This window comes from Erythranthe guttata, chromosome 2 (assembly GCF_056151865.1).
Source record: "Erythranthe guttata isolate IM_541 chromosome 2, IM_541, whole genome shotgun sequence".
In the NCBI taxonomy this organism is placed as follows: Eukaryota; Viridiplantae; Streptophyta; class Magnoliopsida; order Lamiales; family Phrymaceae; genus Erythranthe; species Erythranthe guttata.
The window spans coordinates 2,603,461-2,618,557 of record NC_142534.1 but is presented as its reverse complement, the minus strand read 5'-3'; the positions used below and the strand labels follow the sequence as shown (position 1 = coordinate 2,618,557).

The 15,097-nt window shown below is 32.6% G+C and overlaps 2 protein-coding genes and 1 pseudogene across 2 annotated transcripts; 2 read left to right on the top strand and 1 right to left on the bottom strand.

The window, feature by feature from the left end:
- The first annotated feature begins 4,251 nt into the window (after positions 1 to 4,251).
- LOC105949600 (uncharacterized) lies at positions 4,252 to 7,086 on the top strand. The gene is made up of 5 exons (XM_012972902.2): positions 4,252 to 4,403; positions 5,546 to 5,602; positions 5,922 to 6,002; positions 6,097 to 6,266; positions 6,701 to 7,086. The coding sequence occupies exons 1-5, from the start codon at positions 4,382 to 4,384 to the stop codon at positions 6,794 to 6,796; spliced, it is 426 nt and encodes a 141-aa protein (XP_012828356.1). The 5' UTR covers positions 4,252 to 4,381; the 3' UTR covers positions 6,797 to 7,086.
- Positions 7,087 to 7,398: 312 nt separating this feature from the next.
- On the bottom strand, positions 7,399 to 11,527 carry LOC105949599 (gamma-glutamyl peptidase 5). The gene is made up of 4 exons (XM_012972901.2): positions 11,007 to 11,527; positions 8,060 to 8,209; positions 7,798 to 7,965; positions 7,399 to 7,688 (listed from the first exon to the last, which is right to left on the bottom strand). The coding sequence occupies exons 1-4, from the start codon at positions 11,313 to 11,315 to the stop codon at positions 7,587 to 7,589; spliced, it is 729 nt and encodes a 242-aa protein (XP_012828355.1). The 5' UTR covers positions 11,316 to 11,527; the 3' UTR covers positions 7,399 to 7,586.
- Positions 11,528 to 13,667: 2,140 nt separating this feature from the next.
- LOC148772111 (uncharacterized) lies at positions 13,668 to 14,495 on the top strand (annotated as a pseudogene).
- The last annotated feature ends 602 nt before the right edge of the window (positions 14,496 to 15,097 follow it).

The following is a 15,097-nucleotide window of genomic DNA, read 5'->3' as shown; positions in this document are numbered from 1 at the left end:
TCCGAAATTTTCCATTTTTTTTGGATTGGAATTGGAATTATACAAAATAAATTTGGAATTTCCGATTTTCGATCCGATTTAATTCCGAAGTTAATTCCGAAAAATTCCGATTTTTTTTCGAAAAAATACACCTATAAATAGTATATATTATATAATACTTATTTTTTGAAAAATACACCTATAAGTTTTATTTTAGGATTTTGACATAATGAATTGTTGTTAGAAGTTTTATTGGATATTATGCCGTGTTTATTTTTATTTATTTTTTGAACTGAAATTTAGTAGTTATTAGTTTTACTTTTATCGACGTGGATGCTCTTATTTTCGAAAAATTATGAACATTTTAGAAAATTTAGGCTAAGTTTTGAAATTTTAAAGCTTATGTGATTTCCGATTTTTTCCGAAATTCCGAAATTTCCGGGCCTTTTGGAATTGGAATGAATTTTTAGATTCCGAAAATTTTGGAATTGGAATTGAAATTGATTTTATACTTCAGAATTTTTCTGGAATTTTCCGAAAAGGCTAATTCCGATCCGATTCATCCGACTTTCACCCCTACTTGCATCGCACGGGCCAAAAATCATATAGTTGTAAAAAAATCAGCCCATTGGTATCCTTACAAGCAACAGTGTTTTTTATTTAGCCGAGGCCTTAAAAGAAAAAAGCCCGAGTAGGCCCGAACTCTAGCCCAATTTTGGCTTGATCGGCTCAGCCCAATTTTTATAGAAAATACTAAATAGTATACTTTTATTTTGGGCAAATGGCAAAAAGGCCCATCACATGGGACTTAAATGCATTTTAGTCCACAAAAAAAACAGTCTCTCAATTAAGCCCATCCCCATGTCTTTAGTCTAAAATACCCTCAATAATATAATTCTTAACAATTCCACCCATTTTGCTCTAACTTCTTTAATATTACACATTGACCCCGGATTTAAACAAATATATCACATTAACCCCCAAAACTTTTTTTTTCAGAAAATAATTTTTTTTCTGAACTGTTTTTTTTCCGGCCAGATTCCGGCCAGATTCCGGCGTTGACCGCCGGAGACCGCCGGTCTCCGGCGTTGACTTTTTTTTTTTTTTTTTTTTTTTTGAATTGTTTTTTCTTAGAAAAAAAATATTTTAATTAATATTACTGTCTTGACTACTAAATTACTGTCTCAAACAGTAATATTACTGTTTGGGACAGTAATATTATGAATATTATTTTTCCGAACAGTAATATTATTAATATTATTGTCTAAGACAGTTAAATTACTGTTGGAGAAAGTAATTTAACATCCAAGACAGTAATATTAATTAAAATAAATTTTTTTTAAGGGAAACAAAAAAAAAAAAAAAAAAAAGTCAATTAACAGTTAAGTTACTGTCTCCGACAGTTAAATAACTGCTGGAGACAGTAATTTAGCAACGAATACAGTAATATTAATTAAAAATATTTTTTTTAAGAATAAAAAAGTCAATTAACAGTTAAATTACTGTCTCCGACAGTTAAATAACTGCTGGAGACAGTAATTTAGCAACGAATACAGTAATATAAAATTAAAAATATTTTTTTTAAGAATAAAAAAGTCAATTAACAGTTAAATTACTGTCTCCGACAGTTAAATAACTGCTGGAGACAGTAATTTAGCAACGAATACAGTAATATTAATTAAAAATATTTTTTTTAAGAATAAAAAAGTCAATTAACAGTTAAATTACTGTCTCCGACAGTTAAATAGCTGCCGGAGACAGTAATTTAGCAGCCAAGACAATAAAATTAATTAAAATATTTTTTTTAAGAAAAAAAAAAAAAAAAAAGTCAACGCCGGAGACCCGGCGGTCAACGGCCGTTGACCGGCCGGAAAATTTTTTCAGGAAAACAAAATTCAAAAAAAAAAAAAAAAAAAAAGTCAACGCCGGAATATGGCCGGAAAAAAAATATTTCAGAAAAAAAATTATTTTCTGAAAAAAAAAATTTTTGGGGGTTAATGTGATATATTTGTTAAAATCCGGGGTCAATGTGTAATATTAAAGAAGTTAGAGCATAATGGGTGGAATTGATACGAATTAGGGTTAAAATTGGGGTCAAAATTGAAATTTGGGTTAAAATTGGTTAATTGATGAAATTGGGCTAAATTGGGGTGTAAAATCATGAAATTGGAGTTAAATTGGGTTTCAAATGAATTGAGGGTAATTTTGGTATATATAAAGGGATTTTCCTTATTTGCAAATAAGTTTGAATGGGGTGGATTTATTTGAAAGACAAAAAAGTTGGATGTCCCTATTTTAATTAAGTGCCCTTGTCATGGGCCTATTTGCCATTACCCCTTTTATTTTTAATTTATAATCTTATATATAAAAGAAAGAAACGCTAGGGCAACCCTAAGAAACCCTAATGTCATATTTGTAATTTTTTTTCAATTTTTATCAAATTTTTATCTCCTTAATATTATTTTAAATATTATTTTCGAATTTTATCATATTTGTATCCCCTAAATATTATTTTAAATATTATTTGTTATTTTTATCAGATTTTTGTCTCCTAAATATTATTTTTTATTTTTATCAAATTTTTATCTCCTAAATATTATTATAAATAATATTTTTTTAATTTTATCAAATTTATATCTCCTAACTATAATTTTAAATATAATTTTTAACTTTTTTCTGAGACACCTAACTTAATCAAACTATTAATTGGAAAGGATCTTATATGCGCTAAAAATTATTTATGTAGAAACATACATAAACATCTTTATAATACAATTCATCCGTTTGGTCAATATACGCTTGAAGCAATCAAGGAAACCTATATGGTTCAATATAATACCAATGAGTGGTATGAATGTGGAATTGGAGTTATTACGGAATGATTTTAATCATATTTTATCTCCTAAATATTATTCTAATTATTATTTTCATATTTTATCAACTTTTATCTCATTAACATTATTTGAAATATTATTTTCGATTTTTTATCAAATTTTTATCTCCTAACTATTATTTTAAATTTTATTTTCGATTTTTATCAGATTTTTATCTCCTAAATATTATTTTTTGATTTTTTTATCAAATTTTTATCTCCTAAATATTATTTTAAATATTATTATCGATTTTCATCAAATTCTCCTAGATATTATTTATAATAATCTGATTTTTGATTTTTACAGAAAAGGGTAAATAAATCTGATTTTCATCCCTAGCGGATTTTGTGACATCGTTTTACAGAATGTCTGCAACATTTGAATTTTATTTCTTCCCTACCTAAGGCTTCTTCTTTTGGTAACCCGAGTTTAGATTTTGTTTCTTATCTTCTTCTTCATCCTATTGACTGTGTGACAATTAGTTTACATCTTTTTCCATCATGGCTTATAGGTAATTTCATTTTGTTAAATTATGTCTTTCATTAATTTATACCAAAGTTTTCAAATTTTATGTATAACAATTATTTCATTTTATATGTTATTGAACATGTTATTAAAAGGGATGATTTGAGAAAATTAACCAAAAATGGGCGGAGCCACAAGCTATTGGAAGTCGACCTTCAAGACTTATTGTTTGTATGCGATATTTAATTTATTGTTTGTATTTATTTTTGTTTCTTAATTTTCCAATTGTTAATTCCCGTGGCAAAACAGCCTTAAAATGAGGCAGTGGAGAAGGGCTTAGTTCCGATGCAAGATGTATAGATGGCCTTTTACGATGGTATGTTGTCGATAGTTTAGTTTTGATTATGTTAACTTAGTTATTAAATCTAATTACTTTTAAGCTCAACATGAAAGACATAATTGATGATTTTTTTCCTGGTTTAAATTTTCAATCTACTGGTATTAGCTGATTCAATTCATTTAGAAAATTATTCAACAGTAAAGTTATGTCCTTTTTTTGTGTGTGTAGTATACTTAATAATGTTCCAGTATAATAGAATTTTGATCATACGATACATCAAACGTTTGTTTATATTCTTACAACATCAAAACAATGCAATTTGTTGTCCCGTGCATCGCACGGGTACAATTACTAGTTACTTTTAATAAAACACAAGGGTAGTTTTGTCTTATTATAACAAAGAAATTTGACCTGGCGATTTTCCGAGGAATTATCTAGAAGATGATAGAATAGTACTCCGCACAAAATGCGCATCTGATTTTAAACAAAACAAACCGCATAAAAAAGTCTCCAACGCGCACTTCTAATTGGTGCCACAATTATTTTGACTAATCATAATCAGCCACGTCACGAGCTCACAAAACACGCGCCGCAGCTGATTATTCTAGCTACTATATAAAAATGCATCTTCCAGGGTTTTGTTCTAACCACGTATTATCATTCCCAGAAGTTTCTCTCACCTAGGTTTTCATCGTCGTCGCCCTCTCCAGCAAAAAAGGAAATCATGCCTCGCCGTAGCTCCGGTGGTGAGTTCTCTCATTTCTCGATTAAATCCTCGGTTACTCATCGATGATTTTGCCGATTTATTGCGCTATTATTGTGTTGTTCTATTTCATTTTTATTTACAATTATTTTTTTTGTGGCTGAAAGTACGAATCAAATGTTTGATTTTTTTTGTTTTAGGGCATAGCATAGTCATTATCTGCTGGTTTAGCGAATTGATATTTTGTTATTTTTGGGTTTAGGGTTTCGTAATATTACTGGATCTAGGGTTTTTTTTTTTTTTTTTAAATGTTAGATGTGTAGTGGTTTTCGGTTTATGTCAATTGATTTGTGGCTATTGGGATTCACGTGGACGTGGGTTTGATGTTGGATAGAAGGTTTCTTTGGAAAGGGTTCACCTTTGTTATATTGTAGATCTCGAGGGAGGATATGTGGTTAACCAGTCGAGCTTAGATCTTTAGTTTTAGATTCCGGCTGCTCATTTAAGCTTGCTTGGGAATATGGCGTTCGATGGGGTTGACTCTTAATTAATTGGGTTGCTCTTTCGTCTATTTTTTGCTGTTTGTTTAATTAGTCAAACAAATGAGGTCTTATATGTGTCTTAATTTGTCATAACTGGAAATGTAATAACTCGTGTAGGCGTATTATACCAAGAAATTTAGTACATTGTTGATGTAATTCTTAGTATTTATTTCGTTTGTGAGTATCTGAGATCGTTTGTATGTTCAAATCTATGATATTAATCATGATTGTGATAGCTCTATATCTGACCATTTCAAGGTGAATGTAATTGTTTAATCTATCTAAATGAAATAATCACTTCTATTTCAGTGCAAGAATATGCCCCTATGCCACGCATGACTTGTTTGATATGGCCCTAAGAATTTTTAAAGGAAAAATAATACATTAGGATTTGGTCTTGTGAGTTTGTCTCTAAAGGGAAATAACACATTATATCCTTCTAATAGAGTGCTGAAGTATTGATGCAGTTATACAGCTTTATTTATGTTGTTAGTCTAACATGGCACGACCTTGTATGATTTCTTTCTATACAGTGATAATGGTTGCATCGTATTAATAGTGGCTACTTGTGTGAATTAAAATGCAAATAGGGATCAGAAATGTGGTCTAACCGTCTCATTACTTTGATTATATGTTTTTACAGGAAGGTCTTCCCGCCCAGCTCCTCGTCCTGCAGCACGCAGTCCACCTCCTCAAAAAGGTTCTGGTTTTCTGCTCGAAAGTATTTTTCTTAAATTTGATTTTGACTCTTCTATGAAAAGTAGTTTTTCTGTTCACCACCAAGGCTTTATATTTGTGATATTGGCCTCTCTCCGAGTGGAAGAGAGATCCGGGGTTCAAATCTCTTTGTGTCCACTATTATGGCCATCTATAAGGCCATTAAAAAAAATAGTTTATCTTTTCAATTCTCTTTTGTGTGTTTATTTCCTACCATCTTTAGGCCTAATTTGGTGAAACATGGCATACTCGATTAATTCAATATCAAACTTACACGTGTTTCTACCCAATAATATTTGCAGTGAACAATGCTCCTCCGCCAGCTGTTCAAACTGGCTCTGGTGGATCCATGCTTGGAGGCATTGGTTCAACCATTGCCCAAGGTCAGTCAAAATATTTTGACCATAATCCGCATAGTCCTTATATTAGAAAACGATGGACATGGATGGATTTTTATTTGTCTTTTGTTTTTCGTAGGATTGGCATTTGGTACTGGAAGTGCTGTTGCACACAGGGCTGTAGATGCTGTTATGGGCCCTCGTACAATTCAACATGAAACAGTTTCCTCTGAAGCTGCAGGAGCCCCAGCTCCAACCAGCATGGGTGGTTCTGATGCTTGCGGCATGCACACCAAGGCATTCCAGGACGTAAGTGCAAACTATCTTCTTACCTCTGCTTTCCTTTTTTAACATTTGTTCTCAAAATAAGTGGAATGCTTTTCGTTTCTTTCCCACGCTTTCAACTTCCTGAATATGTAATCGTTCGGCTTCCAATAATCCGTCCCATTTCTTCTCAATGTCTCAGCTAAAATACAAACTTTATTCTATTTCTGAAATTCTATTTTAAAAATACAATTCTTTCAAAAGACATTGTTTGAACACTATGCTTAAACTCTCCTTGGAGGCCCAAACTACAAACGAGTAGTATTTATTTTCTTGATTTGTTTACCCCGAAACACCTTTCTTTCAAATATGTACCCCAAAGAACTTCCAAAACACAGCCTGGCTCTGAACAGCACTGGGTGTAAGTGCATCTTAATTATGTATGAATGCTGATTAGGGGAAATCTGATTCTTGTGCAGTGCCTGAATACCTCTGGAAGTGACATCAGCAAGTGCCAGTTCTACATGGATATGTTGGCTGATTGCAGAAGAAGCTCTGGCTCTATGATGAGTTAATTGTGTTCGTCTGGTTCATCATTCATTGTTATGGAGGGACTATGAAAGGGATCACATAATTATTATTGGATTTTGCTGTTACATTTGAATGTGGTTTTACAAGGGCCAACTGAAAATAAAGTGTACTTTCTGTGAACACTTACGCCAGAAATTGTGCATTTAAAGCATATTTCGATATCTGCTTAAATTTTTATGTGCACCATTGCTTACTTTTAGCTGTTGGCAGTCTAAGAACGCACTAGGCAATGTTGAATTTTTGAATCTTCAAGAAATGGGTTTTTCTGTTCGAATTTTTGAATCTTCAAGAAATGGGTTTTTTCTGTTCCAATTTTCTGTTCTACTATCTGAATCCAGTAGTTATCGACAAATGCTGGTTTTGTAGTCCAGCAATGTAATGTGTTAATATGGCTTTAAATGAGTATTGCAAGTGGATTTTGAAATTTCATGTATGAAGTAGATATATGTAATAATAGTAAATTTTCTTCATAAATGAAACAATATCCAATACGTGCAAGTGTTCCCCCTGAGTTGTCTGGCCATTTCTAACATCGCATATACAGTCAATCATCAACACAGAAGCTATATTCAAGAGTCCAAACAAATTAAATAAAACTATTTGAATTAAAAATATTGTCCAACTTCAACGTTTGATAAATTACAACAAGTGACTACAAATACATTTAAACAACAACACATCTCTTCTCTCCGAACACGCCAGGGGTCAATCGTTCTTTCGCCAAATTGCGCAAAATTATCTACATACAAGTTCCTCGTAGCTTTTCCTTTTCGATCAAAGTCTTCCTTTTAGAAAGCTGGTGCACAGTTTCTTCCATGCCTCCCGATCAGGCTCGCACGCCACTATCTTAATCTTGGCCTCTTCAGCAACGGACTCCTGTAGTACGATATTAAAACAAATTTAAAAAATAAAAATAAAAAAGGAATTTGTAACATCAAGAAACAATGATCATCTTTCGTTAATTCAAACCAAAATTTTATTTGACCTCAATTAGATCACGGTTGAAAAGGCGGTCGATTAGATGCAAGAGGATATCCTTTGTGTACTCGGGGTGGCCCTGTATTCCCATAACATGGTCACCGTACCTAAACATCTCGATTCCTGTCTTGTTTGACCATGCCAAAACCTCTGCTTTTGGTGGGAGTTCCCATAACTAATTCATTAAAGTCAAAACAAATCACAATTAGCACAATCTTGGATATAATAAACAAATTTGTGGTAATGTCACAAAATTTCGGTAGAAGAACCTCGTCTCTGTGGCACTCGATAACAGAGAGTGAAGCAGGCATTTTGATAGAGCTGAAAATCTGCGACGGATGTAAATGGACTTTCGTGATTCCGATATCCCATCCTGCACTGGCTCGCCCGACTTTTCCTCCTAATGCTCGTCCCAATACCTATTTAAAATAACATTAAAAAAACCCTTTTGATATATCAATATAGAAAGCAACATCAACTATCCGTTATAATATACATAATTTGTTCATTAATTAACTTATTCTTTCCTTCTACCTGCTATCTTACTTTGGACATACTTTGAATAGATAAAGTCAAAAAAACGAGCTTACGTGTGCTGATAAAGAGGCACAACTTATGTTAAGAAACATGTATGGTGGAATTGGATATCCTTATCACTCCACTACCAAGTCTACAACACACACATGCATGATTGATCATATAGACGTACATATATAATTAAAGTATTTCAGACATCCTTTCTTTTCTGCTTTTTGTGATGCAACGTGGAGCGATTGACTCGAATAACCGACAAAGTTAGTTATAATATATGTATCATTTGCTTAATGGGACCAATACATGTCCATTGTCCCCTATAGTCAACTCTTAACTGCAACTTGAGGAACACATAAGTGATAAGCAAGCTGTTCTTTTTTAAAATACTTCATTGAGAAAATATAGAAATAGAGAAGGTGGCAGCAGAAAATAGAATTTCTTTTCACAAGCGTGATTAAATATTAAAGAAAAATAATTGAAACGTATGTTTCGATATTCGAAAAGCTGAGTAATAGATAAGGACAAGTGACTCCGTTCGGACGCGAAGGTCGTATTAAGAGTTGGAAACAATTATTGTTAAACCAAACTAGTGACTAATTAAGCACATATAAAACTAAACACCAAATAAATAAGTAATTATATTTTTCATGCTTATATAGGGAGATTGTTACTATCATGACTACATACTCTCAAATATTTCTAAATTAAATATATTAAAGACAAAAACTTTACTATTTAATCCAATTAATTAAGTGGGGTTATGAGTATGTAAGTACTATGGGGAAACATAAAAATAGTGCTGGACCTGATGTGAAATGTGATGGGGTTTATAATATTAATCTGGACAAATTGTTTTGGTCCACACAACTTTAATTCCTCAGAAAAAAACGTTGTTTACTGTCTGTAGCATTCGTTCTCTACTCACAGTTTTCACCTACCAAAATATGTAGCTGTTTGGAATTAAATAAAAATGGATACATTTTACAGGTGGGTTTTGGAAATAAGATAATTGAAATGACTCAGTATACAGCAACTTTTCTTTCTACTAAAAATAAATTAAAAAATAGGAAGTGCACTGAATTGGAATACAGAACCAAACAAAAACTCATATATTTTTCAATAAATGTGGCGATATTTATTGCTACATCGGGTAAATATTTACTGTTCATATATCCACAAAGACACATACATTCACATTGGTGTGTAGATCAACGGCAAAAACTGCGAAACGAGGCAGATTTTTGCAATTAAACGAGGTGTACGGTTTGATGTTGGACCACTATAAACAAAAATGAGACCACAAAATTGGAGGAAACCTACTTCTCCATCTTTTAACCATTTCTTGTCTAGTACTGAAATTTGTTTTCTTTTGGCCCTCATTATAACAAACGGTAATTCTTGTTTCATGCAAAAAAAAAAATGCAATAAATTAAAACTACAGTAGAACCTTGATTAATTAATAACGCTCGCTTAAATAATAATTTATTCCGGTTCCGAGTCGGCAAAAATGTATTAAAGTATTAACTCGATAATTTAATATTTCCTCAAATTAATAGAATTTTGCTAGTCCCAATTGTATTAATTTATAAATGTTAACTGTAATATAAACCTTGTTCAATTTAATTGAGAAATTCAAGAACTATATATATGTTCCACATTTCAAGACTAATCCTAGCCGTGAATTTAAATAATATTAAAACTTAAGATTGTGCTAGTTGACAATATTAAAACTTAAGATTTCACAAACTATTTATTTATTCTGCGTAACTTAAGCAATAAATTCCCTTAAACACAAACAAAGATAGACAGCTTTCTTGGTAGTTGTTCATTGGACTGCTTATATACTGTGACCCCATTCTATAATGTCAACACCTAAGTACTTTACCCACTCTAAATGCATTTCTATATACTTTTTTTTATTAGCTCGATAATTAATATCTCGCTAAATTGATAGAATTTTATTAGTCTCGACTGCATTAATTTATAGAGGATTTAACTATATATATGAATGATTTACTTCAGAAATATCATAGTAAAATGAAAAGTCGTGTGTTCGAAAAAAGAAATACATGCAAAACTTTAAAATATAACACGCATACACATTAAATGATTCACCGACAGCTTATTCTTTTAGATGAAGTGACGATTCAACGGATAAGCTCACAATGAATGTATAAATACTCCATATGCCAAATTATATAAGAGATACTGTTATTCTAACTCCAAGTGTGTATTAATTTTTCAATTCAATTTAAAGTTTAAACTATTGTTTAAGCTCAAATTACCTGCAGTACTTATGGTACGTGTCTGTGCAATGCATTAACATAAAGCGCTTAGCGCGTCGTTGAAATAATTAATGCTTTCACGGGCACTATTGTTTAATGCTTTCAAATTATTTTTTAATCACACAGTTATTTATTTTGGTGATATACAATTAATTATTAATCCAATTATATGAATTTAGATATTAATTTAACATTAAAAAAACAGAAATAAAGGACAGCTGTGCACGCAAGCAGCTCGATGAAATGCAAACGGCGTGACACGGAAAATCGAAAACAAGCAAACAAAACACACGAACTGTACTGAACAAAACAAAACGCAATCGACGCGAAGATAAAATAAAATAACTAATTGAAAAAAAAAAATTAACGGCGACGGAGAAATTGAACGGCGGCTAACCTGATGGCCGAAGCAGATGCCGAGGATTTTCTTCTTCATAACTTCCAATTTACTGAGCAGCGCCACCAGTTTACAGATCCAAGGTTCGTCTCCGTGCGCGTCATTGCAGCTTCCGGTGATGACGAAACCCTCGTAATCGCCGATCTCTTCGTCCGCCGGAAACTCGCCTCTGGCCACCTTAAATACGTCCCACTTTTCCCCTTCCTCCTTCAGCATTCTCACGAAAACGCCGTAGTAGCCGCCGTAGATTGTCTTCACGTAGTCGGAGTCGTCGGCGCACAGAAGAACGGCAAACTTTTGACCTCCCATTCTCTCTCTCACAAACTGTGGGGAGTGTGTGTGTGTGTGTGTGTGTGGGTTTGTAGAGAGAGAAAGTGAGAGGGGCGGGGGAAGACGACTGCTGAGAATATGAAAATCGATCGGACGTGTAGCCTTTATATACAAGACGTACAGATGGGAATGGCATCTATTGTGAAATTATTTATTTACCCTCAGAATAATTGTTGACTTTCTTGCCCTTCATTTTCCAATTGTCCCTACAAGGAGTATTTAAACAAGTTTTTTTTTTCTTTTGATGATTTAGGTGTATTTAATATGTTGATCTTTTAATTTGGTTATCTGTTTATTAAATGATAAATCATATATATATTTTAGTTTTAAGTTTTTAATGTAAGCTATTGGTCTTAATTCCTTCTAATGAAAATGTCAAATGTTGTTATTAAATGTGAATTTGCAATATACTCGTGTTCACTAGTAGAGTCAGAATTTTAGGTTTATATACGAGGGTTGAATGCATTGAAACTTTTATGAGAGAATCGATAATGTTAATTATGCACGAATTTTTTTTGAAATATTTACATAACAAATAGCAATTCAAGAATTATGGGGAGGAGAGGCTGACCTCTTCTGATCCTATGCTGACTTCGCCACTGCTCGCATAATCTAACAATAGATATACATAATTTGTGTCATCTTAGAGATAAAATCACCATTTTTATTTTTAGTAGCTACCTATAAAATCAATTTCAAATTCTCAATGTAGTACTGTAACTAATAAATTTATAGAATAGTAACATCTAATTGTTGGGATCAAATTTTATTGCAGGTGTGAAATTAGTGAGCCTTCAATTTTTGAATACCAAAGTTTTATGATTGATTAAATCTATTTTATTTCCCACTAATGAAAGTTCACCGAATGCAGACGATAATTAATTAAATATGCTACTTGTTTTAAGGTTTAATTTTTTTTTTTTATATCGCGTTCAAATACGAAGTCTATATATTTACACTAAGTTTCACTTGAGTTTACTTTAAGCTACAACGATTGAAATTTTTTGTCATTCAATCGTTCAACGAAATAATAGATAATTAATAAAGATTTTAACATAAAGTTAAAAAATAAATAAAATTAACATAATAATAATACTATAATAATTATTATAATAATTAATAATAATAAAAAATAAATAAACATTATAAACAATCGACCAAACTGAGCATGAAATTCGCCAAACACGCATGTAAGAGAAATTGTGGCTGAAAATTTTCACTTGTGTTGCAGAGTATTATGTCAGAATCATACGTGGAAGTTTGTCACGTGACATTTTATCTTTGATGCGAATCTTTATTCTCAGCAGATATGGAAGGACCACGTGTCCCGCTGTTTTCTTTTCAGAATTCATTATTAAAATTATTATTTGATATTTTATTAATTTACAAAAAATAAAAAAAAATTAAGTTTGCAATCGGCCCATTAACACTTGTTTTCCTAATGCAGAGCAAATTTGTTTTTTCTTTTTTCTTTTTTCTTTTTTCTTTTTTCCTGTTGGGCTGTAAATTGGGCCAGGGTAGTCTACCCTTTTAAGACATTGGTTAATTAATTTTCAATTATCAGATTGATCGACCAATCATATTTTACCAATATTTAAAATTATTATCGGCCCGACTTTTGTAGGTCAGGTGACGAATGCTACATGACCGTGTCGAAAGCAAAAAATGAGTCGATTGTCAATATTATTTGTCACTCGTGTATTATAAAAATAATGATAATATTGGGTTCATAAGATCAACTAATAATTACATGAGTAAAAAGCAATTTGCCCCCTAAACTATGGGCCGTTTTGCACTTTACCCCCCAAACAAAAAAAATTTGCACGTTTTTACCTGAACTCGTTAATTCGTTGCACGGTGCCCCCTAAACTCAATTTTCCGGCAATTTTAACCGGAATGTTAAAACATGTGCATTGCACGTGAGATTTTGAGGGGTAAATTCGTCCCTTCACTTGCATCTTTAATATTAAATACAAATAAATAAATAAAAATAAATAAATAAATAAATAAATAAATAAATAAATAAAGGAAAAAGAAGCTATCATCCTTCCCTGCAAACCACTTCCGAATCCTCCAGGTAACAGCCCGGATTCGAGCTGTAGAGCAAAATTGACGAACAATTAAGCAAAATCGACGAGCAACAGAGCAAAATCGACGAACAACAGAGCAAAATCGACAAGCAACAGAGCAAAATCGACGAACAACAGAGCAAAGTCGACTAACAATTGAGCAAAATCCATGAACAATTGAGCAAAATCGACGAACAATTGAGCAAAATCGATGAACAATTGAGCAAAATCGACGAACAATTGAGCGCACAAATGAAATTGAGAGAAGAAGAAAAAGGCCATCTGGGTCCCTTCCGAAACAATCAAGAAACTCAAAACCAGTTCAAAGAAAACCACCGCCGCCGCCGACGACGGCGGCTGCAAAACGGCAAAGCCCACGAAGCCGGTAGTCGTCCTCGTACACGGCTTCGCCGCCGAGGGAATAGTGACGTGGCAGTTCCAGGTGGGTTCGCTGGCGAAGAAGTACTCCGTCTACGTGCCGGACCTGCTCTTCTTCGGCGGGTCGATCACGGATAACCCGGACAGGTCGCCCGCGTTTCAGGCGGAGTGCCTGGCGAAGGGGCTGAGGAAGCTGGGAGTAGAGAGGTGCACGGTGGTGGGGTTCAGCTACGGCGGAATGGTGGCGTTCAAGATGGCGGAGATGTACCCGGAGATGGTGGAGGCGATGGTGGTCTCCGGGGATGACGGATTCAATAAGCGCCGCCACGCTGGAGGGGCTGGGGTTTTCTTCCTCGTCGGAGCTTCTGCTGCCGGACTCCGTCAAGGGTTGTAAGGCGCTGCTCAAAGTCGCCGCTCATAAGAAGTTGAAAAATACAAAATATTTTTTTATTTTTTGTTTTCTTTTTTTTGTTTTAATTTTTATTTTTTTTGTTTTTTTAAAGAATAATTTATATTTAATATTAAAGATTTAAGTGAATGGACGAATATAGCCTTGCAAATGTCACGTGCAAGGCACATGTTTGAACTTTCCGGTCAAAATTGCCGGAAAAATTAGTTCAGGGGGCACCGTGCAACGAATTAACGAGTTTAGGTAAAAACGTGCAAATTTTTTTTGTTTGGGGGGTAAAGTGCAAATCGGCCCATAGTTTAGGGGGCAAACTGCTTTTTACTCTAATTACATTGTCAAAATTAAATATCAATAGTTATTAGATATTTTTTTAAATTTTAATTATTTTAAATAAACAAGTAGTTGAACAATTTATACTTAAATAACTTGTTGTTTATTTAAATAAGCATAATTTACAAAAGACAAAATCGGGTATTAAATATGAATTGAGCTCGAGTAGCTAGTTTTATTGTACAATATTTTATTATTATTTTTATCTAGTCAATCTCGAATTCGAACATTAGATTTTTTATGTTGAGCATAAATAAAATCTTATATTTAAAAGTAATAAACGCTAGCGCTAATAATATTTTTGTAATTCTTTTTCTCTTCTGATTTTTTAAAATTAAATTATACTTCATTAAAAAGGTCAAAATTCGACTCTATATTTCTATTTTCCTAATTAATTTCTTATTAATAGCATTCACCAATATAAAAAAAATCCTTGATCCATAATCAGAAGGACAAAAGAAGATATATCTTATATCGATACAATCTTTCCTAAAATTATTAAAAAAACTAAATTATGAACATTTAATATTATTCTTCATATATTACATATTAATAATAATAAATATTAAATAAAT